The sequence below is a fragment of the Panthera uncia genome, chromosome E1, assembly GCF_023721935.1.
Source record: "Panthera uncia isolate 11264 chromosome E1, Puncia_PCG_1.0, whole genome shotgun sequence".
Classification (NCBI taxonomy): domain Eukaryota; kingdom Metazoa; phylum Chordata; class Mammalia; order Carnivora; family Felidae; genus Panthera; species Panthera uncia.
The window spans coordinates 16,505,340-16,531,390 of record NC_064814.1 but is presented as its reverse complement, the minus strand read 5'-3'; the positions used below and the strand labels follow the sequence as shown (position 1 = coordinate 16,531,390).

General features: G+C 54.7%; 1 protein-coding gene and 1 long non-coding RNA gene across 2 annotated transcripts in view; one reads left to right on the top strand and one right to left on the bottom strand.

Moving 5' to 3' along the window:
- Nucleotides 1-12,906, bottom strand: part of LOC125926664 (uncharacterized) — a 19,797-nt gene extending 6,891 nt beyond the window's left edge. Inside the window, exons 1-2 of the long non-coding RNA XR_007459128.1 lie at nt 12,590-12,906; nt 9,245-9,349 (exon numbers count right to left, since the gene is read on the bottom strand). This is a non-coding gene — a long non-coding RNA (uncharacterized LOC125926664). The remainder of the gene's footprint in view (nt 1-9,244; nt 9,350-12,589) is intronic.
- Nucleotides 12,882-26,051, top strand: LOC125926661 (transmembrane ascorbate-dependent reductase CYB561). Its single transcript, XM_049636321.1, has 6 exons — nt 12,882-12,988; nt 21,151-21,368; nt 22,312-22,410; nt 22,709-22,812; nt 23,339-23,496; nt 23,744-26,051. Exons 2-6 carry the CDS (start codon nt 21,164-21,166, stop codon nt 23,934-23,936), a joined length of 759 nt encoding a protein of 252 aa, XP_049492278.1. The 5' UTR covers nt 12,882-12,988; nt 21,151-21,163; the 3' UTR covers nt 23,937-26,051.

The following is a 26,051-nucleotide window of genomic DNA, read 5'->3' as shown; positions in this document are numbered from 1 at the left end:
ATTTTTTAGAAATTCATTCTCATTATAATTTATGAAAGTATTGTTCCCCCAGCAGATTGAAAATTAAAACAAAAACGAAACTGGTCCTCATTGAGAAATATTGCTCTAGGGAATATACTGGGAGTAAAATTGCTGAGTCAAGGGTATGTAGATGTTCACATGCAAAAGTTCAAGGGAGTCCCAATGTCAAACTGCTTTCCAAAATACTTGCACTGATTTGCACTCTCACCAGCATTGGATGAGAGCTCCCACGTTGCTCTGTATATTCACCAACACTTACTATTGTCCAATTTTTACATGTGCTCCAGTTCTCTGGGTAGGACATATTTTCATTCCCTTGTTGCTGATGAGGTTGAACACCTCTTCATGTGTTTAGGGGACATTTGTGCTCCCCCTTCTGTGCTATTCCTGTTTGTTTCCTTTGCCCATTTAGTTTTTTCCTTTTTCTTCTTGATTGATACAGTTGGTCAAATACACTGGCTAGTAGTCCTTTGTCATTTAAATGTGCTGCAGATATAATTCCCAGTTTGTGACTTGTTTGCATTTCCTTGGGGTGTCTCTTGATCACAGAAGGTCTTACTTCTAAAGTAGTTGGATTTTGTCTATTTTCTCCCTTTTTGGCTAGCATCTCTTCACTCCTTGTAGATCATGCCCCATTCCTGGTCGAAGCCCCAGCCTGGCCCCTACTGAACTGACAAGCTCCAGAGCAGAGCACGGACATCCCTTTTAATTGCATCCTCCTGCCCCAGCCTCATGGCAGCCCCACTTTGTACTCAGTGATGTATTCTGGAGCTTTTTCTGTACCTGAGCCTTTCCCTGCCCCACAGACCATCCCCCTGTTGGCTCACAGAACCCCAAGTTATTCTGCAAATCCCAGCTCTGGCATGACCTCCCTTTTTTAAAACCAGTCCAGAGGTCTTTTATTTATTGACTTACTTATTTTTACACCTATTAAACCATGAATTCTTATGGAACAGGTTCTGGTGCCTCAGGGTCTTTTCCACCCGTTCTCCCCGAGAATGTGTCTTTGGGTGGAGCAGGTTGGCGCTTCTGTTGAACCCAGGTACTTTTCTCTTCGGCTTCTTTCTTTTTTTCACTTTCCTTCCCACATTTCGGCAAGCTATCTTGGCTCTGGGAGCGCTTAATATGCGTGGTACGTACGTTAATTCTCTTGGCCAGAATCTTGCCCTTAACTTGTTTGTTGACAACAATGCCAACAGCATGCTGGGAAACACGGCAGGCTCTTCCAGTTTTGCCATGGTAACATTTGTGGGGCATTCCTTTTTGAACAGTGCCCATTCCCTTGATGTCTACAATTTTACCTTTCTTAAAGACTTGCATGTAGGTGGCCAAAGGACCAACTCCATGCTTTCTAGAAGGCCTAGAGAACATCTACCTGTGCCTCTCCTCCTTCCCTTTGTGGTCATTTTGGCACCTTGCTGGAAGAGGGAGCTCTGGCTGAAAGGCACACCTCCTCTTCTTAGAAGCATTTCCAGCTCCCCAAAGCTGAGCACTTCTTCCTCTATTCAGTGGGCTTCACCTGCCTAAGCATCAGATGATTGACAGTGTAGAGGTTTTCGACTATTAAAATGGGAGAACTTTTACTTTGAAGCAGTATAGTTTATTAAATAGATACAATATTTCAAAACATGGGATTCCTTAACAGTGGGATGCTTGGGGGGGGGGGGAATGGTTGGGAACCACGGCTCTCTTGCCAGCGAGGCCTACCGTAGCCCTGACATCACCCTGCCCCCACTTAAACATTTCCAGGGCCAGGAAGCTCACTACCTTGGTGGGCTGGACTGCTCTAGTTGTTAGAAACTGTTTCTTATGCTAACTGTGTCTCCCGCCTCATCATTTATACTTGCTGTTCCTCACTGCTCTCTAGAGAAACACTTAGTGAGGCTTTTCTGTCTTTGACATGACCACCCTCTAACATGGGAAGTAGCATCCAGGTCTATCCGTGTCTCCTTTTCTCCAGAAGAAATACAGCACCTTCACTGATTCCTGGGAAGAGATGGTTTCCAGATTCCTCTGCACTTGATCACCCTCTTGTGAACAGACTGCAGATTTTCCGCATCCTTCGTGAACAGCATGCCCTTGTTTGAGGAAAGCTTCGGGGCTGGTCTAACTGGTGCAGAGGGGGGCCTGATCCAGTTAACTTGAGTCTATTGGTGCAGCTGCAGAGTGTCTTGACAGTTCTGGAAGCCCTGTCAGCTCTGTGGCTCACACCGACTCTGAGAGCTGAGGAAAACCCTCAGATCTTTTTCATGTGAAAAATTACTTTGTTTATGTGCATTTTCACCTTCTAAAATGCAGAGTATCTGTAGAATTCACTCCTCTGCACTTGGGCTCAGCACTCCTCCCTTCGGAGAAAGTTTTCTTAGCGTTCACGTCTCCCTGTAGCTTCATGTCAAGCACAAATTTAATAAACAAGCTATCGTTTTTTGTTTTTGTTTTCCAAGTTGGCATTCCAAGGACAATGCGCTGTGGCAAGTAAGCATCCTTGGACCCTGTCTCTATTACACTCTGCCTTTGGGGTGTCAGGGCCCTGACTCCCAGGAAGCAGGGCCAAGGGGCAGGGGCGTTTCTTCACTCGGGGCCCCGGGTGAAGTTCAGCTCCATAGCTGTGGACAGTGATGACCCGTCTCCACCCCCCAGGCTAGGAACATCTGAGTAATCTTTGACTCATATCTGTCCTGTCTCCTATTGCCTAATCTTGCCTGGTCCTCATTAAAAACGTCTCTTTACTTTTCTTTCTCTCACTTGTTCCTCTGCACATATCTCCTGAGACCACTGTGCTTGTGCGAGCGATGGTCTCATCAACACAGACTACCTGGATGATCTTGGATGATCCAAGACGTGACGGGTCCTGAGCCCTGGCTAGGGGTGTCGCTTGGGCTGAGCCCTGAAAGAAGGGGTAGGGGTTGGTCAGACCAGCTGTTGGAAGGCTCACATTTGAAGTGGAGGGAACAAACTTATGCTGGTCAGCACTAGGAGGTGAGCAGAGGCTGGAAAAGCAGGCTGAGGCTGCCAAAGCTGAGGCGGGCAGTCAGTCTTCCTCCTCAGGAAGGCTTTGGGTTGGGCAGTGCCCTGACCACAAACCTATTTCAGAGCCACCACTGAAGATGTGGCTAGCAAACGTGCAGAGGTGACAGGAGAAGACAGTGGCCTAGGGCCCCCCAGAGACTGAGGGAACTGGTAGATTCAGTGGTGCGCCAAGGGAGGTGGGGATGAAAGGAGGCAGGAGCTGACTGGTTGAGGGGAGGTGGAGGAGGAGGTGAGGGGGGGTGACATGTTCCTAGGAGGGGAACATTCCAGAAGCAGGTTTGGATGGTGGGAGGGAAAGGAGATGAAGACCTGGTTTTGGAGGGTGCTGGTCCTTTGGTGTGAGGAGGTGGGCGACTGGAGGGGCCAGCTCTCCTCACTCCCACAGCTGCTGTGGGTCCACTCGCCCTCCACGGGATCCTTTGCCCCTTTCCTCTGCCTGCCTTCTGGGTGTCGAGATGCTGCTGGGCCCCAGAGGACATCCACCCAAGAGAACTTCAGGAGGTGTTGAGTCCCTCCCCCTCCCCAAGCCCACCAAATTTTCTATCTCAATCACTGTTTGGTGAATGTGGGAGAGGCAAGTGAGGGCTGCCTGGAGAGGACTCAGGAACACTCAAAGTACTGTTCCAGACCCTTGTCCTTCTGCGAAGCCAGGCCTGGCATTTGCCCCAATCATGCCTCCTCCCTCCCTTTCACCAACATTAATGGCCCTTCTAGGCTGTGGGTGCTATGTGGGTGCTAGAGATACGACAGTGTACAAAATCAGGCCACGTCCATTGAGCCAGGCATCTAAGTGCTTTACATTTCTTAATTCATTCAAACCTCCTAGCAATCCTATGGCTTAGCTACATTTGATTCCCATTTTACAGGAGAGGAAATGAAGGGTTTTTACTTTTTACTAACAAAAAGGTTAGTAAGTTGACTAAGGTCACACAAGTGATGGAGGCCAAATGCAAAGTCGGATAAGTGCCACCATGAGCCACTCCACTGTCCCCTCCTTCTCTCCGCTCCACAATGCTGTCTCCGTCCACTTTTGTGGGACGTGTCAAGTGCCATATCCTTTAGATGTTCTTATTTTTAACCCCAAATCTTAAACCCACTTCTCCTGGTTTTGCTCCTGGTGAGGTGACCTCTGCTGCCGTCCCGGCAGGAACATACACAGGCATGACACCTGCCTCTTCCTGGCTTTGTGCATTCCTCTTGCCCCACCTGTTCACTGCAGTGCCCAGCCCTCTCTAAGACCCACTGCCACTGTCCCACCTATGGACCCTCAGCATCTCTCGCAGGCCCTCCCTTCTGCTCTCATCCTCATTCTCTCTCTCTGTAGCCCATTCTCACACACAGCCTGGGAATGGATACTTGTCCTAAAGCACAAACCTGAAAACAGCATCCGTTTGCAAAACCCTTCCCCACGCTTCAGCTGAGTGATAAAATCCACGCTCCTTGGAGTGAAGTCCAAAGTCCTTCCTCCCCCTGCCTCCTCCACATCCTCATTTCTGGCCCTACCTCCACAGGTATCAATGCTCCCAGAGGCTCACTGGTGGCAGCTCTGGCCTTGATAAAGTGTTTAATAGTCAGCAAGAAAGGGGGTGAGACAAGAACAGTCAGATATAGAAAGCCAATCGGCATATATTAGCCAAGTCACCAGCTGTCCTGTTTTGGTCCTATTGGTCACAATATCTTTTAATCCAAATATCCTTTCTGTTTTTGTTTTTTTGGTAGTTAAAATATTACTTCTTTCATAAGATGGTGTATGTGAGAAAATGGCATATTTAAAAAAAAGTCTTTACTGGGTGAACTAAAGTGTTTGCAACTCCAGTCAGATTCCATCTTTCTCCTGACTCAGCAGTCTATGCAAGCTGCCCACTGGCACATCAAGCAGACCCTGAGCTCTCAGGCCCCGGGGTCTTTCCTGCTTCTCACTCCTGCCTGCAATGTCCCCCTCCTCCTATCACCTGCTCATCAGACATCGTCCCTCCAGGCCCGACCTGCCCTTCTGTTCCTAAAGCAAGGCCTTGGCACTCAGCACAGTATTCAGTGAGTAGGACTGTGGTCATTCACATGTCTCCCCATGGAGCTCTGGGTGGTAGAAACTGGGCATCCTCATACATTTCTAGAGCCTGGTGCAGCTGTGGCCTCCCATGTACACAGCAGGTTTGCTGAGATCCTGACTAGAACGAATCGATTCCAACCTCCCTTGCAGCAGGCATGGCTGTGGTGGCAGTGAGGGGCTGTGGGGGCGCCCAGGGCTCGCTGGCTGCAGCGGTCAGCCTGTATGCCTGCCTGGACTTCGGCACTGCCATCCCTCTCCTGCCCTGAGGGCCTGACTGGGTGGCAGTGACTCCTCCCCAGCCCCCTCTGTGTGGAGCTCAGGTGCTTGGGGGCTGTGGCATCTAACTGTCCCTAAAGCACTATGGGCCCCGTGTGTGCCTTCCTGCAGCTGTGTGTATCTCAAGCGTTGTTCCCAGAGAGGGGCCAGGAAACTGCCCACACTCTGAAGTGCTGGAGATTATCATCTGCCTCCCAGCAGCCCAGGGAACCTCAGGTCAGACAGGAAGACAGAGAGGGAAGGGAGAGAGACCGAGAGAGAGAGAGAGAGAGAGAGAGAGAGAGAGAGAGAGAGGCAGAGAGAAGTGAAACAAGGTCTGTTTCAGTAGAGACAAACATGGGGCACGCACAGAGAAGGGGGGCAGTTGCCACCAGAGTGGCGGCAGTGGGAGGCTGGAGCTGGGGGTCCGGCGAGCCTCCCACTGGGCTGGGGGAGAGGCACCTGCCTGCTGGCTCTGACACAGTCCTCACTGTGGGACCCAGAGCACAGGAGGCAAATTCACTTCAGGGTCCACCCCTCGCCTCTAGTAAGTCCAGGGCCCTGACAAAGTCCTCTGAATGCTCAGGACTCCTGAGGGGCCTCCAGCCCTGCTGTCAGCCCAGGCAGCACCCTGGTCCTGCCTGGCCTCACTGCCCCTTCCCTGACAGCCCTTCAATAAACAAACTCCCTTAAGGCACCAAAGATGGGTCAGAGGAGGGACCCCTAGGGAAGAAGATGACATTTCGTCTTTAGTTTAGTTACTTTGTAGTAGTTTGTTTTAGGAAGGACCTCTTGAGAGGCCTTTTATGCAGATGTCAGACAGAAAGTCTCATGTTGAGGGGTAGGTGGCAGTGGACTTCTGCGGCCAGGCAGAGGCCACCTTGTAACCCCTCCACCTTGAGAGTGAGGGGGGTTGACTAACATGAACAGGAGGAAGAAAGAATATGAGCTGAGACCCTTCTATCTTAGCAGACCTCCTTTGATGGGCAGCTTTGCAAGAAGGGTGAAGAGCTTCCGGGGAGAAGCCTCTCCATGGAGGAACCTGCCTGGGACCAGGCTCTGCAGTGGGCCTGGTCATCTAGGGGGTGTGGCAAAGCCCAGGAGCTGAGTTCATTCATATGGGGCCACCACATCTGCTTGTGTAGAGCTGTCTAGGCAAGCAGGTGCAGCTGGGTCTTGACTCTACAGGGAAGTGAAGCCAGGACTGAGCCCTCTGTCTAAAAAGCCCTGATGGTGCTTGGATTTACCAGATGAGGAGAGGCCCTTGGATGAGGAGAAAAACTCAGAATACATGAGAGTTCTCAAAGTCCCATCAATGTCAGGACCTGACACTGTCCTTGAAGCTGTAAAGGGCTATCACTTCATAGTAATGATACGTTGGGATGGATGACTTATTAAAGACTCCAAGTAGTATCTAATCTATGCCTTCTAAAGATACAGCCTTAGGTTCTGGAACCTGTGAGCCAGCCCTTGGGCAACATTCTTGGGCCCTGAACTTTAGGGTGACACTTTGAAGGAAGCTTACCCAGAGTCACCTGCTGCAGTAAGGGCAGGAGAGGCGTTCTGGCCCCTTGGATCCCCTTGGGAAAGGGGTCCTTGCATCCCTGCTAGAGCAGGAGGTATGACTGGCCCACAGCAGGGGATGAGGCAAGAGACAAGGATCAATCCAAACTGGGGGACCAGCTGGGGGGTATGATTCTCCCTGGTAGCAGCCCACTTGTTAGGGTCTCCCACTGGGTGGGAGGAATCAAAGGAACATGGCTTCTTGGGTAAGGGAGGTTCTGAGCCAAGGTCGAGGTGCCTTCGAATCTAATCTGCTCTTGACAAGGACCAGTTGGCCTGATAGGAGCACTCCAGGTAGGAGGTGATGGCCAAGGCCAAGAGGAGTGTACAGGACGGAGGTGGGAGGGGTGGAGCCAGGTTGTTAAGTGAAGCCTTTGACTTAGGACAGGTGTGCTGCTAACTTGTTATAACCTTGGAAGAGTCACCAGCCTTTGTGCACTCATCAGACAGTGCCTTATATGAGTGCCCCCCTTTTTGGCTCTTCTGTGTTCAGCTGAGGTCTGACTTAGAGAGGGCTGCCATAAAGCCACCACTGGGGAACACTGCCTGAGCCTCTGCCCAGGTCACACTGGGGCATCTTCTGGGCCATGGCTTGGTCATCCTGCACTTTGAGCTCAGAGCGGCCCCCACTCCCTTGCTGCTCTCCTGTCATGAGAGGCTTGGCCGAGAACCAGGGGGGATGGATCCAGAGTCAGCATGGCTTTCAGAGTCAAGATGAGAACTCAGAGCTGTAGAGGGCTTGGAACAAAGTGCAAGAGTCCTGGGTCTGCAGTTTATGGCTGGTTTGTGGAGTTGATGAGGTGGCTATCATTATCAGCCTCATATCCCCTCCCTCCCCACGCCTCTGCTGGCAACACCCAAGGCTCCGGCCACCCTTCACCCCCAGGCTCACACACTTGCTCCTTGGGGTCTCTCTTGCTCTCCACAACGAATGCCCCTAGCACTCACATAGCAGGTCTTCAGTGTTTGTTGATTGACTGACAGACTGGCCTACTCACAGAGAACAGCAGGGAGGTGGGGACTGAAGACGCCACTGGGACACGCACCTCTTCACGTGTTCTTCCTGAAGGGGAGGGCTGGCCCAGGGGAGTGAGGTCTTGGGGCTGGGCTCCCATGCCTCCTGCTCAGGCCAGCCTGGACAAGGGGTGCTTGGCGGCGCCTCACTGACTGTGACCCTATGTCCAGATTCTCCATTGAGTGAAGGACATGACCAGTAATCAGATACAACTACAACTATGAGCCTATGGACACTTCTTAGACACCCCAGGAATTGCTGCGGGGTCCCTGCTACACACCTCACACCTTCACCCTCTGCTCTCCCTGAGAATCTGTTTACGTTGCCGTTTTCTACTCTGTATACAGTTTCTCCTCTGTTGGGGAAGACAGTGTTAGAGGGTAGGGCAGGATGGAGAGGACCATGCACATTCTTGCCTCAGGGCCTTTGCCCTTCCTCCCTCCTCCCTCTGCTGGACTTATCTTCCCTTACATCTTCATGGGGCCTGCACCTCTACCCCTCTCTCCTCAGAGTCTTTGTCCTGTGACACTCCAGCCCTTCCCCTGCTTTATTTTCTTTATAACACTTGTTGCTACACACAATTAGATCTGTGTGTCGGTGTACATTTACATGTACGTGTGTATATGTGTTGTTAGTTTCCTTTTCAATTATCTGATGCCCCCACTTCATATAAGTCACATAAAAGCAGGACCTTCTGTTTTATCGATTACTATTTCTCCAGGGCCCGGAACAGGGCCTGACACAAGTTGGTGCCCAATAAACCTTTGCTGAAAGAAAGGAAAAGAAGGAGTAGAAGGGAAGGGAGGAAGGAAGGGAAGAAGAGAAGAGAGGGAAAGAAGGGAGGGAAGAAGAGTAGGAAGGGAGGGAGGAAGGAAAAATGAAGGGAGAGAGGGAGGGAAGAAGGGAGAGCAGGCGAAGGGGAAACATGTCCTGCTGATCCCTCCCTCCCCCAGGGGGCTGCACACAAACACAAAGAGAGGTTGGAAAGCCCACCCCTTCCATCGCCTCCCACCTCGGGCACCCAGTGCCATCATGCCACCTCTTGCACCAGGCTGGTCCCCACTGCCTATCCGACCCACGTCCTGTCCCTCAGAGCCCGGCAGCGGTGAAAGCTGGCCTGACTCTCCTGACTGTCACCGCTTCTCTGTCCATCCTGCGGGGTTACATTGCTTTGTGAGCAGGTTTTGTTCTTGTCTGTCTTGAATCCTGCTTTCCCAGACTGGACCACCTTGGGGGTCAGCCTGGGCCCCACAGCTTGTGACGTCCCTCAGCCCAATCCCCTGGAATTCTGGAGGTGCCAGGTGACTCACTCTCTTCATCAGTGGCCAGTCCCCTGCTTCGCTGCCACTCCTTCCCCATCGCTGCTGCTCTGCTGGACGCTCTGGCTGCTCCTGCTGGGGCTGCTGCCCCGGAAGCTGCAAGATAGGTTTTTCTCCAAGTGATTATAGTTCCATTTTAAGCTCATCAAAGTAGCCATGTGCTTTCAGACTCAGACTAGTTTTCTTTTCAAGGAAGTTGGAGCAAGCTCTTCAGGGAGTGGGCCTGATGGTGCCACCCCCAGCAGCAGGCTGCTCCCACCTCTGTATACTGGTCAGGGTATGTGTCTTTCAGTTATTTGCCATCCTAAGGCAAGGCTTACCTCCCAGAGCTGGTGCAGGCTTTGGTTCAGGCATGTTGGTTCCTGGCAGTGGCCCAGGAGCCCTGAGGGGGAACTAGTTAGGCCACCTCCTCTTTCCTGCAGAATGCTCTAGTCCCTCTAGCTGTGTCTTTGGCCAGGACCTTCTTGCCCTCTCCCTGCTGTCTCGTTGCCACGTTAACCCCTGCTTGTCCTGTAGCTCTCTGAGTTGATGTCCCAGGCCCCAGAGGCCTTCCTTGACCCTCATATCTGGGGTAAGCACCTTTTCTACGCACTAAGGTCTGAGAGAAAGGGCTGTGCCTGTCATGTTCACGGATACATTCCCAGGATCACCCAGCACCTGGCACACTGAAGGGACTTGATAAAAATTCTTGTAAAGAGCGAATGAATTCTGGGTGCATTTTGCAGAACCTTAGGCCTGGGGAACCCGGTCTCCTATGCCTTTTGTATTCTCTGCAGCCCAAGGTTAAGGCCTCTGTCTGCAGCACGTGCTGAGGAGTTAACTAGCTGTTTCAGCCTGTTGGGGATGGGGAAGCTTTGCTGGGAGGGGCCAGAATGGCCAGGAGGCCCCTCTCCTGTCTTTCCCAAATAGGAGCAAGGTAGGCTTGCCAGGTAAATACAGGATACCCAGCTACATTTGAATTTCAAATAAATGATGAACACATTTTTAGTATGTTACATGAAGTGAGGCATGCTTATGCCAAACAAACAAAAAAAAAAATTAAATTCGAATTTAACTGGGAATCCATCTTTCTCAATCTGGAAGCCCTAGTAAGGGCAGCCCCGATCAGCCAGGTGCCGGTGGGACTCTGAGGTCCTATTCATGAGGTATTCTCACTGTCTTGGTTCTTCCTGCTCTTTAAATGCTTTTGGCCAAAGAACAAGGTGAACGCCAGGTGTGGTTTCCCAGAGCTGTCACGGACACACTTAACACAAAGTCTCTCCCTACATCACAACCTCAACTCCAGCTGCTGGATCAGATGGTTAGGGAAGGCCTGTCTTAGGAGTTGAGATTTGAAAGAATGAGCCAAGTGATGATTGGGGCACTCCAAAGTTGAGGTGGGAGTGAATCTGGTGAGTCTGGTGGTGGCTTTGTGAATGCCGGCAGGGACGGGATTGCATGGAGCATGCCCTGGACTGCATCCTCAGTCCTCAAGAAGGGGCCTTTGTGCTGCTCTGCCAGCCTGCTCTTACCCACCTCTGCCCCCAGCTGTAGGGTGGAAGCTTCTCTAGCTTCTGTGGCAGCAGTCTCAGCAGCAGGGGGTGTGGGGACAGCAGGGAGTGGGGGGATGTCTGCCATCCTGGGTTGGGGATTCTGGTGCTTGACAGCAGTTTGGTGGGATCATCTGCTCTTTAAAAGGGTTGAGAGGAGCCATGAGCCCCTAGAGCTAAGTCCCTGTGTGGTTGCTCCCCATGGAGGCACCTTATGTCACTAAGAGCACCACCTCCACCCCTTCCCCACTTTAAGCAGACCTCTGAGAACACTGCTGGCAGGGTATGCTCTCCCTTCTGAGAGGGAAATGCCGCAGCCCAGGGCCATGGACCATGGGGGCAGGGGGAAGAAGGACCCAAGGGGCCCCTTCCTGCCTCAGCAGGCATCTCTCCCAGCTTTGGAAGGGGCTGAAAGCCTTATACTGGGAAGCTCAGCACTCAAATCACAGAGTTCCCAGCAGGCTCTGCTCCTCTGTGCCACCCTGCCCACTCCAGTTCTCCTCCTCTAAGCCCAGATATACAGGCTAAACAATGGGAAATGGCTCAGTTCCACATTTAACACACAGAGCATTTGTTGCCTGCTGTTTGCCTGTTGGCACGCTAAGGAAGCTGTTTCTTAATTTAAAATGTCCATTAACTCCCTCCAACTGGAAAGTTACTCGAAACAAATTTATGCTGTAGCAGGTTTAAGCTTGGTCACTCTGAGGGGTGGGACCTGCTGTGTCTGCCCCATTATTAGGTGTGCCCAGGGCAGTGGGCACCCTTGGGTGTTTTGCTATGTGCCTGAGAGTATGTTGTCTCTGTAAGGGGGTATTAGATCTCCAAGGCCCCGCTTGGCCAGGGTCCTCCAGGAGCCTCTGGACACTGCCCATGGGAAGCCCACAGTGTGGGAGGTAGAGGGAGGGAGAGGGGGAGCCACGATGTGGGGGAGGGGTATCTCTTTAACATCTCCAGGGGAGGAAACCCCATTTCCCTCCTACCCCCAGGCTCTTGGTACGTCTTGCCAGGCATCTGACAGGAAAGAACCTTTTGTTCTGAGCTTGTAAGAAGTCTGAGTTGGACTTGTTATCTACCCACAGCATTTCCTGAACAGGGGCTGCGGTAGGGGCTGGCCCCCAGCCTTGGCCTTGGCATCCTCCTCTCTTAGCTGTTGGGACAGGCGAGGCTGCCGCTGGCAAGGTCTAGGCCTCCGGCTGGTGAAAACTGGTATTTATCCTTAGGCTGGTTTGCCTGGGGGTGGGTAGTCAGTCTCAGACAAAGCCCCCTGAGAAAGGGGGGCAGGAAAAGTCACCGTGTGTGTGTGTGTGTGTGTGTGTGTGTGTGTGTGTGTGTGTGTGTCTCGGGAGGGTGGTACTGGGGAAGTGGTGAGTCCAGTCTTCCGGTACGGTGACATCTCCCTCGGGGCAGGGAGGAAGGAGGTGTGTTCCCCCAGAGCTGCAGAAGCTGCAGCGTGGGCCCAGGCCCGGGCCGTGTCTGACACCTAGTGGCCACCTGAGCCCGGGGCGGGGCGAGGGGGAGGGGAAGGTGGTGGGAGTGAAGAGGGGGAGGGAGGGAATCTGGAAGCGCGGACCCCAGGCCGAGGCCCGGCCGCTGCTCTCCCGGCCTGCAGCTCCTTCCGTCGTCTCCCGGGCTCAGTCCCCCTCCCGGGTCCCGGTCCCCACTCCGCAGCGCCCCCCCGCCGCGCCCGCGGCCTCCGCGTCAGGCCTGGGCAGGAGGCCGCCACACCCACGGGGTCGCACACCCCCTTGCGTCCCTGAACGCGGGATTCCCGTAGGCCGGGTCGCGAGGCTCGGATTTCGGAGGTTACCCGAGCTCGGGTCCAGAAGGCCGGGGTCACGGTGGCCGCGGCTGTCACCCCTCATCGCCCTGCGCCGCAGTCCCTGTCACGCGGCGTCAAGGTCGGGGCCCGGGACCTGGCGGGGCCGCGTCCACACACCTGGGCATCAGTAGCGGCCGGGCCCTGCAGTAAGCGCGGGGACGTGAGGGAAGGACTTCCGGCGCCCCCTGCCCTCAGCGTGACCCCCGCCGCGCCGCCCGCCTTGCGCCCCACCCGCCGCCCTGTCGCCATGGAGACGCCGTAGCTCCGCGGCGGGCGCGGCCGCCGGAACCGGCTGAGCGGCCGGGGCTCGGCGTGGGAAGCTCGCCTGTGGGTCCGCGGTGGGGCGCTGCGCGGCGGGGACGAGCTCCGGGCCCGGCGCCCGGCCAGGTAGGCGGCCCGGGCGGGTGGGTGCGAGCCGAGCCCCCGCGCGGAGTCGGGGAGGGGGCCCAGGTGCGCCCGCAGCGGGACGGGCCCGCCCCCCGCGCCGAGCCGCCGTGAGTCCCGCATCCGCCACCGCACCCGCCGCTCACCTCACCTCAGCTGCTCCCGAGCCCCACGCGGCTGGGCCGGAGGTGGAAGAGCTGGCCGCGCTCCTTGCTGGAGCTGCCGGCCTCTGGCCCTGGTTCAGCCTCCGTGCCAGTCTGCGGAAGTTAGAACCGAGCGGCAGGTGACCCCACGCTTGTCAGTGGGCTCACGGCTGATATTTTGCCACGTTCTAGAAACGAGCTGGGGTAGATGTGGATCGACCACCATTTGCCACGACTGTTCTTTTGAAACCTGAAACGGGCCCAACTGCTTTGCTGGTGGCGGGCCCTCCCTCAGCTTCGCCTCTCTCCTCTTGGGGGTGAAATGGCTAGCTAGGAGATCCCTTCCTTGTTCTGGAACATCCGCAGCTTAGTGGTGTGAGGGTAGGAGTTCCTCGTTTGGGAAATCCTGGCTCGTTGGATTGGGCCTGGTAGGCCCCTGAGCTGTGGGGACAGGGGGTGCAGAACTGAGCGGAGGAAGGGGTCCCCTGCTGCCTTTGACACCTAGGTGATGGCAGGGCCACCTCCACTCTCTGCCTGCTCTTTCCCCCAGGGCTCCACAGAGAAGGAGACCCTGTCCCCAGCTTTTCTCCTCGAGGTGGCCTCTCTTCCGTCATACCCCGGAACTTGGCAGTCTTTGAGGATTTTCTGAATCTCATTAAATGAAGCTCGTCTCAGGATGTCTGGGTTCTATTTGTTTTCACAGCAAATGAAGAAATCCCAAAGCTTTGCCACCTTCTCTTAGATACCTTGATTTCTCTTCTGAAATTGGGTTTGAGGCAGAAAATACCGAGAGAAAACTCGTAAGTGCCAAAGTGAGACCCACACAGGGAGAGGGCTGCTGCCACCCCACCCCCACGCAGGAGGAGCCTCCCGGACTTGGAGGTGGAGCCTGCCTGCCCCACGGCTTCCCCGCCCTGGCCGCCTTCCCTGGGCCCGCAGAGCTGGGCTTCTGCTAAGGCGGTGTGCTTCAGCAGCACCAGAAGGTATTGGTGGAGAAAGCTGCCCCAGATCCAGGGTTTTCTGCCCAGTGGGGGACGGAGAGTGGACAGAGGGGAGTGTGGATTTATGAGAGGGGGTAGTGCTGCCATCTGGCTCTCTGTGGCCCCAAACCTCTTGTGTGAACAACTTCTGATGTGTGACTCTTCACCTTACTCTTCCCAAGGTGCTATTAGGACCGGATTTAGTTTTTGTTAGACTGTTATCTGATTATCTACCATGTGGCAGGCACGTTGCTAACCGCTATTACATATTTATCCACTTATTTTTTGCCAGGCCAGTGAGTAATGAGGTGGGACTATCGATAGGGGACTATCGATATCCCCTATCTTGTGGATGAGGAAGCAGGCTCAGAGAGGGGACTTGGCTTGACCAGGACCGCAGAGTCAGATGCAGAGGGGCTGGCTTTAAAAATACATCCGTTTGACCAGAGCTGCATTCGTGGGTCGTAGGCACTTTTGCCTTGCTGGGACCCTTCTTCCACTAAAAATAATACCAATTTTTAAAAAACCCTATATTTTACAACAATTAAAAAACCCCTATATTTTACAATTGTGTTGGTATAAAGACAAGTATAATCCAGGCCAGATTAAAAATTAAAACATTTTCTTCAGCACTAAGTTTGTTTCTCCTTCTGATTTTAGCAGAAATCATAACATTTTTTGTGGGTCCCTACAAGTATTGGAAACCCTGGCACCAAGCCCACTGTACCTAATGGAGAACCAGGCTTTGCTTTCTTCCTGCGGGCTACTTGGGGCCCTGCCTGACAGCTCAACCTTCACTTTGCTTTCTCTTCCATCACATTCTAGGGCATTCTAGGGCACTTGAGTCATCCCTTCAATGGGGGGGGGGGGGGGGGGGTTGGTTAGATCTTAGAAAAGATGTAACCTCTGTCCCCAATATAATCTTGCCTAACCCAATTAAAACCCTGCTGTGGCCAAGGAGGGCTGCAGCCAGGCCAGGCTGCCTGCCTCCAGGCTCTAGGACATGGGCAGTGTCTGGTCCTCATAATGAGATTAGGCCTGGTGGCCTTTTAACAAAACTGTGGGCATGAGGAGAGTGATTCTCAGCACGTTCAACCCCTGCGGGTATCTCCTGTCCCTTTTTGATGACATTAAGTGGAGTCTGACTGCAAGTTGGTGTGGGAGGGGAGGGGTGACTGTCTCAGCCCAAAGTTCCAGAAGCTGCCAGAGCTGTCACCCCCGTCTTGTGCTCTGACAGGAAGGAGGGTGGCTGTGTAAGGGGCTCTGAGGGCTATCAGAGCCTCCTCTGCTTCCATAACTCTGGTCTGCCCGGCAGAGGGGAACTTTGGGGTGGTGAGTGGCAGCTTCAAGGCCCTTGATCCTGCCCCCCACACTTCTGCTCTGGGAACAAAGGAGGCCCGGGGTTCTGGGGGCCAACCCAGCTGGCAGGGAAGAGAGTGTTCTCACTGTCTGGTTTGGGAAATGAAGGGGCCTGATTCAAAGGCATTTGCTTGCTAGGGAGTGAATCTCAACTGCTTTCAAAGTTTGCACATGCAAAATGTGTTTGTGGATGGGTCGGATTCCAGCCAGAGTCAGCAGGATGCGGTCTCTCTTCAGCAATTGGAAGCAGCCCCTCCTTGCGCAAAGATAGGTTGCCAATGACTTGAACCAAATAGGCAACAGGTGAATGCCATTGCTGAAGGAATCTGGATCTTTCACACTCGGAACTTTTGGACTGCGGGGTCACCTGTAGGCAAGGCACAGACAGGCCTGCCCGAGGCAGGATGGTCTGCTTGGTGTGAGCTTTCCTGCATCCCTCATACTTGTATTGGAAACCATCAAATTGGAAGGGAGGGTGGGGGAGATGGATTGGTCCTCCGTAGTTCCAAAGGTCATCCTTTATCTGTGGCTTCCTCCTGGTTGCCTCATTACCCGGATGCTTAGTTCCCTAGGACAGGTGGGGCAGGTGAGCTGCCTTTGGAGCAGTTGACAGGAAGATCTCATGGAGCAGCTGGCTCATCCTCCTGCCACCCCGTCTCTCTTAACTACCTGTTCCCATCCTGCTTCCTTCGCTCCCAGGAGAGCTCCCAGGGAACACTGGTGCTTGTTGCTGTGGTGGGCTTAAACCGCCTTAGGAGCATGGTTTCCTGAGGGGTGAGGGGTACAGGAGGACTGGCCTGGGACAGGGAGAGACCTCCTTGGAGCTCTGTTTCAAAGCGACTTCTTTGGCAAATGCCCATTTGGATCCTTGATTGGCTTCAGTATTTGGAAAGCATGAGAGCTCCACCCTAGATTCTCGGCAAAGCCACACTGCCACCAGACAGCCAGCTGTTCAGGGAGTGCCACCTCAAGGTATTAAGGTGGGGAAAACTGTCTTCCGTGCGTATAGTGGAAAGTGCTCTTGGCGGCCTGAGTTGAACTTGTGGCTTGAATTCTTACTACCCTTTACTAAGAAAATCTGCATCTGCTGTGTAACTTGTCTGTAAGCTCCTTGAAGGCAGGGATCAAGTCTGATCTGTATAGCTCCGGTGTCCAGCAGTATTTGCCAGCACACGGCAGGGGCTCGATGAACAAATGAGCAGCTATTTGCTGCTGGTAATTTGGGGCATGTCATTTATCCTCTTTGAGCCCCAGTGTCCTCACGCATTGATTTGGGACAGCACTCCTCTCACCACAGTTGTATGGCGAAGGTTCCGTGAAAGAATGCTGATGATCGTAAGGGAAGGGAAACAAAAATAATGTAAGAACAGGGAGGGGGACAGAACATAAGAGACTCATAGATATGGAGAACAAACAGTCTGCCGTGAGGCCCCTGGCATGCCCCCAGCACGAGCGGGCACCCCCGCTCTTTGCCGCGGTGGGTGCAGACGGCATCAGCAGTCTGCCTTCCTGGGGAGTTCAGGGCGGAAGTGTACAATGCAGAGCGGCAGAGCCCCCCGTGTGGTCACCTCACTGCTCCAAAGTGTGATTTCTTTTCAGTGCCACCAGCTACTTCCCTAGTTCACAGCAGACACTGACTGAGGTCCTACAATTTAACTCCATCCTGACACTGTCTACCTGGAGATGGCAGGTTAAGGGCTCAGGCCCACGAGACTGCCCCCACTTCAGAGGCCAGTTCCAAACCCAGGTTGGCACCTGTGCTTCCGACCCACCTGCTGTAGATAAGAGGTTCCCATGGCCTTCTCCTCAGGTTCAGTTAATTTGCTAGAGCAGCTCACAGAGCTCAGAGAGTTATTTTACTTATTAGGTTTATTACAAAAGGATGTGACTCAGGAACAGCCAGATTGAAGAGGTAGGTAGGGCGAGGTCCGGAAGGGTCCAGAGCACAGGAGCCTCTATCCCCAGGGAACTAGGGTAGCCGTCCTCCCTCCTGGAAGCTCCTTTTGAATTTTAATGGAGGCTTCAGCACAGAGACAGGGGTGATTAGATCATTGGCCATTGGTGATTGAACAAATCTGCTGTCTTCTCCCTCCCTAGAGGTTGAGGGGTGGAACTCAAAGGTACAGCCTTCAGTCACATAGTTCCCCTGGCACCCAAGCCCCCCCCCCCCCCATCTACAGGTTATCTAGGGGGCTCAGTAACATAACAGAAGACAGCATTAGGGCTTTCTTGGGAAATTTTAGGAGCTTTAGAAATTTTAGGAGCTCCATCATATATATATATTTAATTTAATATAAATTAATATATATTAATATATATTTAATTTAATAAATATATATATTTAAGTTTTTAAATGTTTATTTTTTGAGAGAGAGAGCACAAGGAGCACAGAGGGGGGAGGGGCAGAGGGAGAGGGAGACGCAGAATCCGAAGCAGGCTCCAGGCTCTCAGCTGTCAGCACAGAGCCCGACACGGGGCTCGAACCCACAGACTGTGAGATCAGGACCTGAGCTGAAATCAGAAGCTTAACCGACTAAGCCACCCGGGTGCCCCCATCCTATATGTTTCTTATAAGTCATAACATCACAGCCCTGAAGAGAACCTTGCTCTGGTTTCCGTCTGCCTCCTTAGGAGACTGGCCGGGAGGGAAACATGCTGGCTCTGGCTTGCCCGGCCACAGAGCAGCTCCGAGATACAGGGGCGACGATCCCCTTTGTGGCCCTGAGCTCCCTCTGCTGTCGTTGGTTATTCTGCTGGGCTGGGAGAAGCTGTGGCAGGTCTGCCAGCAGCAGAGCACGTTCCTTCTGTTCTTCCTGATTCAGAGCTAATCAGATTCTGACTGTGCCCCGGGCTCTCTGGGGATAAATCTAATAAAGGCGGGGAGGACAGAGAACAAGTGACCCGAGGACAGCCTCTCTCCGGTAGATTTTTCCTGTTAGAGTTAGGGCAGAGGAATAGATCCCCAGGAGACCCAAGGAAGAGTAGGACGCGTTCCTCGGAGGAGGCACGACAGCAGACAGGCACAGGCGAGCTTCGTGGCAGGCAGGCAGACTGCCAACGGGGGTAAGTGGGCTCCAGGCCAGCGTTGGGGATGCAGAGGTGGGGACAGAGAAGAAAGAAATGTCCCTTTCAGGTTGTGGGGCAGGTGGATGGAGGGGAGGGTGAGTGGCAGGGAGCCGGAAGAGAGGCGCAGGGAGTGAGGCAGAGTGTTGTGAGAGCCAGGGAAGCTGAGTGGACTTGGTGAGAAGATGCGGGGCTGCAGATGGAAACTGAGCTAGGATCGTGTTACAAGTGTTGCCATTTCACTGGCAGGCGCCCCCGTTTGCACAAGGTGGGACAACATGAGTTGGGGAACTGGCCTCGTCCTCGTCCTTGTCCCTGGCAGGTCTGGCGGGTTAGAAGGGGTACAGAGATTGGGGTGGAAGCTCCATGCTCTGGCTGGGGTGGTGGCAATGAAGATGGCCAGGAGGGAAGTGATGGTGGGGACCCTGGGGGAGAACCCCGAGGATTCGGTGGCCTGTCTGTAGAGGTGTCAGCGTCGGGACCAGGAGGACAGCCGCAGTGGTCACCTGCACGAGGTCAGGATTGGATTCGGTTATGACGACGATGGGCAGATGAATTGACTAGGGATGTGCGGAGGAGTTTGAAGTGTTTGCTGATGTCGGTAGAGATGTATGGTGGGTAGCTAGAAATGGGGTTTGTATTTGGGGGAGAGGACAGAACTGGCCCTAGATGTAGGAGTTGCCTTGGGTAAAGGTGACAGATATGGACGGTGGCAAGAGTCTCAGAAATAGGGGTTCATTGTCTGCCAGGGCTTCTGGAAACAGGTGTTCCCACCGGCTATGGGAGTGTGTTTGGAAGATCATTTGATAAAATGTCAAAAACCTAAACGAGAACATAGCCTTGCTGCAGGATTCCATGTCTCCATTTAGGAATTAATGAGACACATGTGCAAAGGTGATCACATGGTGTGATTTATTTAGTGAAAAACTGGAAGCTAGCTAAATGTTGAACAGTTGGGATTGGGGTTTGGTTAAAGTGTGGAACAGCTGTATGGTGCAGTCTTGTGTTGTCATTGAGACAATGATGTGAATGTATATTCATGGACAGGAAAAGATACACAGGATCTACTGTTAAGGTAGAAAAGCAGGTTAGAAATCGGTATGTCTCTGTTTTTATAAAAGAATGTATATGTTTGTAGAAAAGATGTAAGGACACACATGAAAATGCTGATTACTTGTAATTTTTTCCCTTTTTATGTTAATCTGTATTTTACTGTAGGGAGTATGTATTAGTAACACTCGCCACTGCCCCCAACTTTTTTTAATGGCGAAGTTGCCAAAGTTTGTCAGATGTGGCAGAGAGAATCGGGGGGTAAAAAGAGACCTCCCCAATTACTAGTAGAAGACCGGGCCGACTGGACACTAGTTCTTGAGCGGTACAGGGTGGAGAGAGACAGCAAGCGCTGGGTGTTAGAGGGAGACCCAGAACCCATTAGGCCATGTCTCTGCGCCGCTGTCATTCTCTGGAATGTTTCCACTGCTGCTTGGAAAGCCCAGGACACTGCGGGCAGAGAGCCTCTTTCTGTGGGCTCGGGACCCTGCAGCACCGAGGCAGACAGATGGAGGAGGCCATCGTTGTTCATCACCGGCCTCGTGCCCTGGCTGCCTCTCCTGACTGGGCGTGTGGGCCAGGCCTGGGCTCCGGGTCTGGAGAACTATCCGATTCAGGGTGAAGAGCTTGCGTGAAGGCCATCCTGACCCTGGGGGAGGCTAACATGGGGGTGCACTGGGCAGAGGAGCCAGGAAATGCGCTTACCACACACACAAACACATGCACACACGTACACACGCGTGCAGGTGCACACACACAGGCACACATGCACAGACCCCTGAGCAAGACTTTCCCAAGCCTCCTGGAACTGCCACTTTCTTATCTATGGCATAGGGACAGTAACTACCTGCTTTACTGTCCCATACAGGATGGTTATGAATTAAGTGATGTGTATGAAACACCCCATGGGCTCTGAATGCCAAGGTGCTACTCCCTGTCCTGAGTAGGGGTGCAGACCCGGCAGGCCCTGAGCGTGGGGGGAGGAAGTTGTGGCAGGGGGAGCAGGCTGTGGGGCTGCTCCTGTTCCCCACGTCGTCTTCAGGCAGGGCCAGAGCACGGGGGCAGCTGTGGGGGCTGCACCCAGGCTCCTGGGGAGGGCAGGATTTCTCCTGTCGGCCACACGGCCACACACTGGGTGCATGGGTGCAGGGATGTCAGCTTTCTCGTTCTCTCTGGACGTACTTGTGACCCATCTGGAGGACAAACCATGACTAACTCTGTACCTTCAAGGGATTTTCTCACTTCTCTGAACCTCCTCTGTGAGCCCCACCTGAGAAAAGCCAGGGCCTTGGGAAACAATGCAAGGCACGGGCACGTCCCCCCGCCTCTGAATCTGAAGGACCTTTGCTTGCACCCTCACTGCATCTCATAGCCAGGTGCTGGCCTGTCTGTCTCTGGGGGAAGCGGGGCACCTCTGCTGAGCTGTACTTGAATCTCGGGAAGGGATGGAAGCACTGCTGTAGCACAGGGGCCGGGAGAGGTGGGTGGAAGGGGGCAGCGGGCAGCGGGAGGCCGGGACGTAGCCTCTGGAAGCTGTGGGCCACTCTGAGCTTTGCTGTTTTCCCTCCAGCAGCTGCCTCAGCATGGAGAGCCACGCAGGCCTGGCGGCCACCCCCAGGGCGCTGCCTTACTACGTAGCTTTCTCCCAGCTGCTGGGCCTGATCGCCGTGGCCACGACCGGTGCCTGGCTCGGTCTGTACAGGGGCGGCATCGCCTGGCAGGGCGTCCTGCAGTTTAACGTGCATCCCCTCTGCATGGTCATAGGCCTGATCTTCCTGCAGGGAGATGGTGAGTCCCACCCTTGCTCCTGAGAGCGGCGGTTTGCAGGAACCCTCTCATCCCTGGGGTCTCCTGCACTTAGACACATCTAAGATTCTAGAAAAGACAGGAAGGAAGCTGGCTTGGGGCCTGGGAACACCAGGCATCCAAATCTAGGGGCCTGAGGCTTGTGGAGCATCCAGGGGTGTGCGTGTAGAGCAAGCAGCCCAGGGGCTGGGCTGTGAGCTGAGGCTGGCTTCTGCAGGGGTGGTTTGAAGTTGGAAGAAAAACGGTGAGTGTGCGTGTGTGTGCGCGTGTGTGTGCGCGTGCATGTGTGTATGTGTTGGGGGAATGGTGGACTTGGCAGAGCTGCAGCTCCTCTCTGGGGCAGGAGTGAGCCTGTGACTGGCCCCCACCCTGCCTTCTGTGTGGCCTGCTCTGGTAACAGGGAAGCTGGATCTGGATCTGTTTGACCCATTCTTCCTAGGGGCGGTCCTGGTGATAGCCATTCCCCAGCAGCAGATTCCTAAGAGGCATTCCCCGTGCCACCTGGCCCTGTCCGGCTCAGCCCTGTGAGGGGGATTAGCTTGGGAATCGGGTTCCCCACCTAGGGAACCTGATTGCGGAAGGTAGTGAGTATCTGCTCAGCTTCAATACTGGACTATTTGAGGACCATCAGAGCTAAGAGGTGAACTCAGAAGCTTGGTGACACCTCAGCGTGACTGCATGACGAACCGAGGACACAGCCCAGAATACACAGGACACTTGATAAGAAAGTGGTGGTGGCAGGGGCGCTAGGGCACACCTACCCGAGGGCCCCCGCCGGGCCCCACCGAGTCTGTTTCCCGTCCTACTGCCTGTGGCTGGGGTGCCCTGCCAAGCCCTTGGTGCGGATCACCTCTGCCAGCCAAGCTGCGTCTCCTCGCTGCCTGTGGCAGGCGGGCCTGACCTTCCCTTTCTCACTCCCTGAAAGCCCTGCTGGTTTACCGTGTCTTCAGGAACGAGACCAAACGCACAACCAAAGTCCTGCACGGGCTGCTACACGTCTTCGCGTTCATCATCGCCCTGGTGGGTGAGTTCCTGGGCACAGCTTTCCCTTTCCCCCACCTCTGCTTCTAAGTTGGTGGGGGGGGGGGGGGTGTCGCCGCTTGACACGTCTGGTCTCCACGCCGGTTCTGTTGTGGTCCCATCCCCATCCCTCCCGCGATCCCCCACCCCCCAGGCATCCCCGGCTGGGAGGCTGGGTGCTGGCAGCCCTCAAGCTGGGACCAGATCCCAGAAGTCCCGGCTGGTTGGGTTTCCCTTGGGTCACCTCACCCGCTCCCCTCCCCACCAGCCCTGTCCTCACACGGCCCCTCTCTCCGGTCCAGGCCTGGTGGCGGTGTTCGACTACCACAGGAAGAAGGGCTACGCTGACCTGTACAGCCTGCACAGCTGGTGTGGCATCCTCGCGTTTGTTCTCTACTTCGTGCAGGTGGGCGGTTCCGCGCCTCGGCGGTGGGGTGGGGGTGGGGTGGGGGTGGGGGTGGGGTGGGGTGGGGTGGGGGTGGGGGGGCGGGGGCGCGCGAGGCCACGGCGGGGCCGCCTGTGCCACGGAAGGGCCCGCTTTCCCGGGCGTGTGCCTGAGAGTGAAGGAGGTGCTTTAGCACGGTTGGACGCTGCTTTCAGATCCCCAAGTGGGTACGAAAGCCAGGATCTCCCAGGCGAGGGTGCCTCAGACCCAGGCCGCCTTCCAGCTGACGCGGCACATGTGTCTGGCCACGGGCCCGGGCTTCCAAGCGTTCGAGCGCGATGAACCGAGATCGGCCTCGAGTGCCGGGGCCAGGACCTTTCCCATAAGCGTTTGCTGCTCCCCCCACCCCTGCTCTCGAGATGAAGAAGGCCCAGCGGTGGGTGGAGGGGTTCCCCGACTGCGTGTGGACACGGCCTACGTGGGGTGACCTCGGGTTGGTCAGACGCGGCCGGCTCGGTCTCCGGCACCACCCCGCCTTTCCTTGTAGTGGCTCGTGGGCTTTGGCTTCTTCCTGTTCCCCGGAGCTTCGTTTTCTCTGCGGAGCCGCTACCGCCCGCAGCACATCTTCTTTGGCGCCACCATCTTCCTGCTCGCTGTGGGCACAGCTCTGCTGGGCCTGAAGGAGGCGCTGCTGTTTAAACTTGGGTGAGTGTCCTGTGCCCCCACGGGCCTTGGGAGACGGAGCCCCGCCCTCTGCGTCTCTGGGCCTCTGCCTTCTGAGGCAGCTTCTTGTGGAGTTAGCGAAGCAGAAGCAGTGGTTTTCCTCTCCGGGCGGGGGACGGGTGGGGCTGGGACTGGAATACCACGCCAGCTTTCTGGCCTTGGTGTGAATGGCATTTGGGCCTGACCGAGACCCCTCGGGGGGCTTCTCCCTTCCACCCGAACCCTGCAGGGCCAAGTATAGCACGTTTGAGCCTGAGGGCGTCCTGGCCAACATGCTGGGCTTGCTGCTGGCCGGCTTCGGCGTGACTGTGCTCTACATTTTGACTCGCGCTGACTGGAAACGGCCACCCCAGGCGGAGGAACAAGCTCTCTCCATGGACTTCAAGACGCTGACCGAGGGCGACAGCCCCAGCTCCCAGTGACGGCCTGCCCTTGTCCCACGGGGAGGGTCTGGCTGCGGCTGGCCTCCTCAGTTCCGGGAGGTTCTGATAGGCGTCTTTGCCGTGCCCTGTCGAGGCCATCTTTAGGCCGGGTGGCTCTCGGGGAGGGCTCGGCAGTGTCGGTAGGGACCGTGGGGGCAGCGTTCCCCCTCGAGCGCTGATTTCTGGGGTTTAGGGCTTGACCTCCTCTACTTTCTTCTCCTTGCTGCTGCTTTAGAGTCCTGTTAGTCATGCACAGACCCCTGCCCCTGTTGTCGCTGTCACCCCCTCAAATCAAGAAGCTTTGGGTAGAGTTTTGGGTGGTCAGTCCTGGTCACAAAGGCACAGATCCCTGAAGGAGATGCAGGGTGGCTCTCCCCTTGAGGCAGCGGATGCTGGGCCGTGTCCAGTGGCTGCAGAGAGCACAAGGCTGTGGGATAAACTGGGGCTTAGCGACAGGCCTGGCAAGGCCAAGACTTGCTTTGTGTAACACTGAATTCAAACCAGGAGTCTCGCTAGTCTGAATAACACGGTGGTGTGAATGGGCCCAGTCTTTGGCAGTAGAGCAAGTGATATTATGTGTAAAATATGTTGGTATTCGGAGCGAGGTTCCCCAGGAGAGGGGAGGGACTGGCCCCTGGGAAGCTCTGGAGATGTGGCTTCGGCCCAGCTGTGCTCTTGGCCTCCCCTTTCTTCAGTCCTCAGCCCCAAGATGCTGTGCTGGGAGAGGGACAGGGCACAGGACTGAGACAAACTGTACTTGGCGGCCGAGAGAAGGGGAAGGAGGTGGCCCCTCGCACTGGCGGGCTGGGTGGTGGGCTGGCCACTCCCTGCAGGGGCCCGGGCCACCAGTGCCCCCGGTGTCCCTGCCCTCACAGGCTGGCTCTGACTCGAGGCCGAGGGCATACATCTTGTTTTTTTTTTTTTTAAATTTTAACGTTTATTTATTTTTGAGACAGAGAGAGACAGAGCATGAACGGGGGAGGGTCAAAGAGAGAGGGAGACACAGAATCTGAAGCAGGCTCCAGGCTCTGAGCTGTCAGCACAGAGCCCGATGCGGGGCTCGAACTCACGGACCGCGAGATCGTGACCTGAGCCAAAGTCGGACGCTTAACCGACTGAGCCACTCAGGTGCCCCTGTTTTTATTTTTAAACAAAAAACTGCCCTGTTGCTCCCTTTCCCTTTCAGTGGGGAAGGCAGGGCCGCCTGCTTCTGTCCAGGAGGAAAGCCTCATCCCCTTACCTGGGCCCATCTTTGCAGGAGGTTGGGACGGAGTTGGAATTGGGTTAATTCCCCCCAGCTGTGTAAGTGTGTTATGCTGCCGCCTGAGTCACTCTTTGGATTCAGTCTGGAAGTAACGTGATCAGAGCATTGACCTTGTGCTTCTTGGACTTGGGGAATGCTCTCTTCTTGTTTTCCTCATTTTCTGGGCTTTGAGGAAATGACAGTTTGAGACAGACACAGCTTACTTAAGTGAAGAAATGAATGAGGTTTCTAAGCCCGGCTACTGTTCTGTAAATGGTTGCCTTTTTCTCACCTAACCGCTGCCTTAGAGAAAGGGGCTGGCCGCTTCTGATGCTCAGATTTCTAACCCTCCGCTTTGCCACAGGCCCTGCCTTAGGCAACAACGCCAGTTCTCCCAGCAGGTGCCTGCAGGTCCGGAGCCCTCCCTAGCAGGGCTGCCCAGGTCCCTCGGAGCCTCTCCCTGCCTCCCTTGTCCCAGCCTCCCTGCCTCCGCTGCAGCTTGTCTGGAGGCTACACCGCGTGCTCCGCCAGGAAGGGGCTCCGTCAATTCTTTCACCACCTGGCTCACGCTGAATAGCCAGGTATTTTACAGCTGGAGAGACTCCTGCTTGGACAAACTACCAAAGTACAACTGCGTATCTACCCGCCCCCCCCCCCACCCCGCCTCAGAATGCCACTTAGAGAAACGGAACCTTAAATTTGCAGTAAAAATCTGTAAACTGGTCTGTTTGCCAACGTGTATGTTGGATGATTAAGGAGGCCCCCTGAAAGCTGATCCACTGTGGTTTATTTTACTTTGCCTGTGTCCAGTTGTCTGTGAAGTACAATGTAGTGTCGGTGCAACAGATGATTCAATAAATGTCTACAGCTGA

What these genes read in the sequence shown, in the direction of transcription:
- LOC125926661 (XM_049636321.1), top strand. Translation starts at nt 21,164, where the DNA reads ATGGAGAGCCACGCAGGCCTGGCGGCCACCCCCAGGGCGCTGCCTTAC. An exon ending in GTTCATCATCGCCCTGGTGG is followed by an intron (nt 22,411 to 22,708) that starts GTGAGTTCCTGG and finishes TCTCCGGTCCAG; the next exon opens with GCCTGGTGGCGGTGTTCGAC. An exon ending in GCGCTGCTGTTTAAACTTGG is followed by an intron (nt 23,497 to 23,743) that starts GTGAGTGTCCTG and finishes CGAACCCTGCAG; the next exon opens with GGCCAAGTATAGCACGTTTG.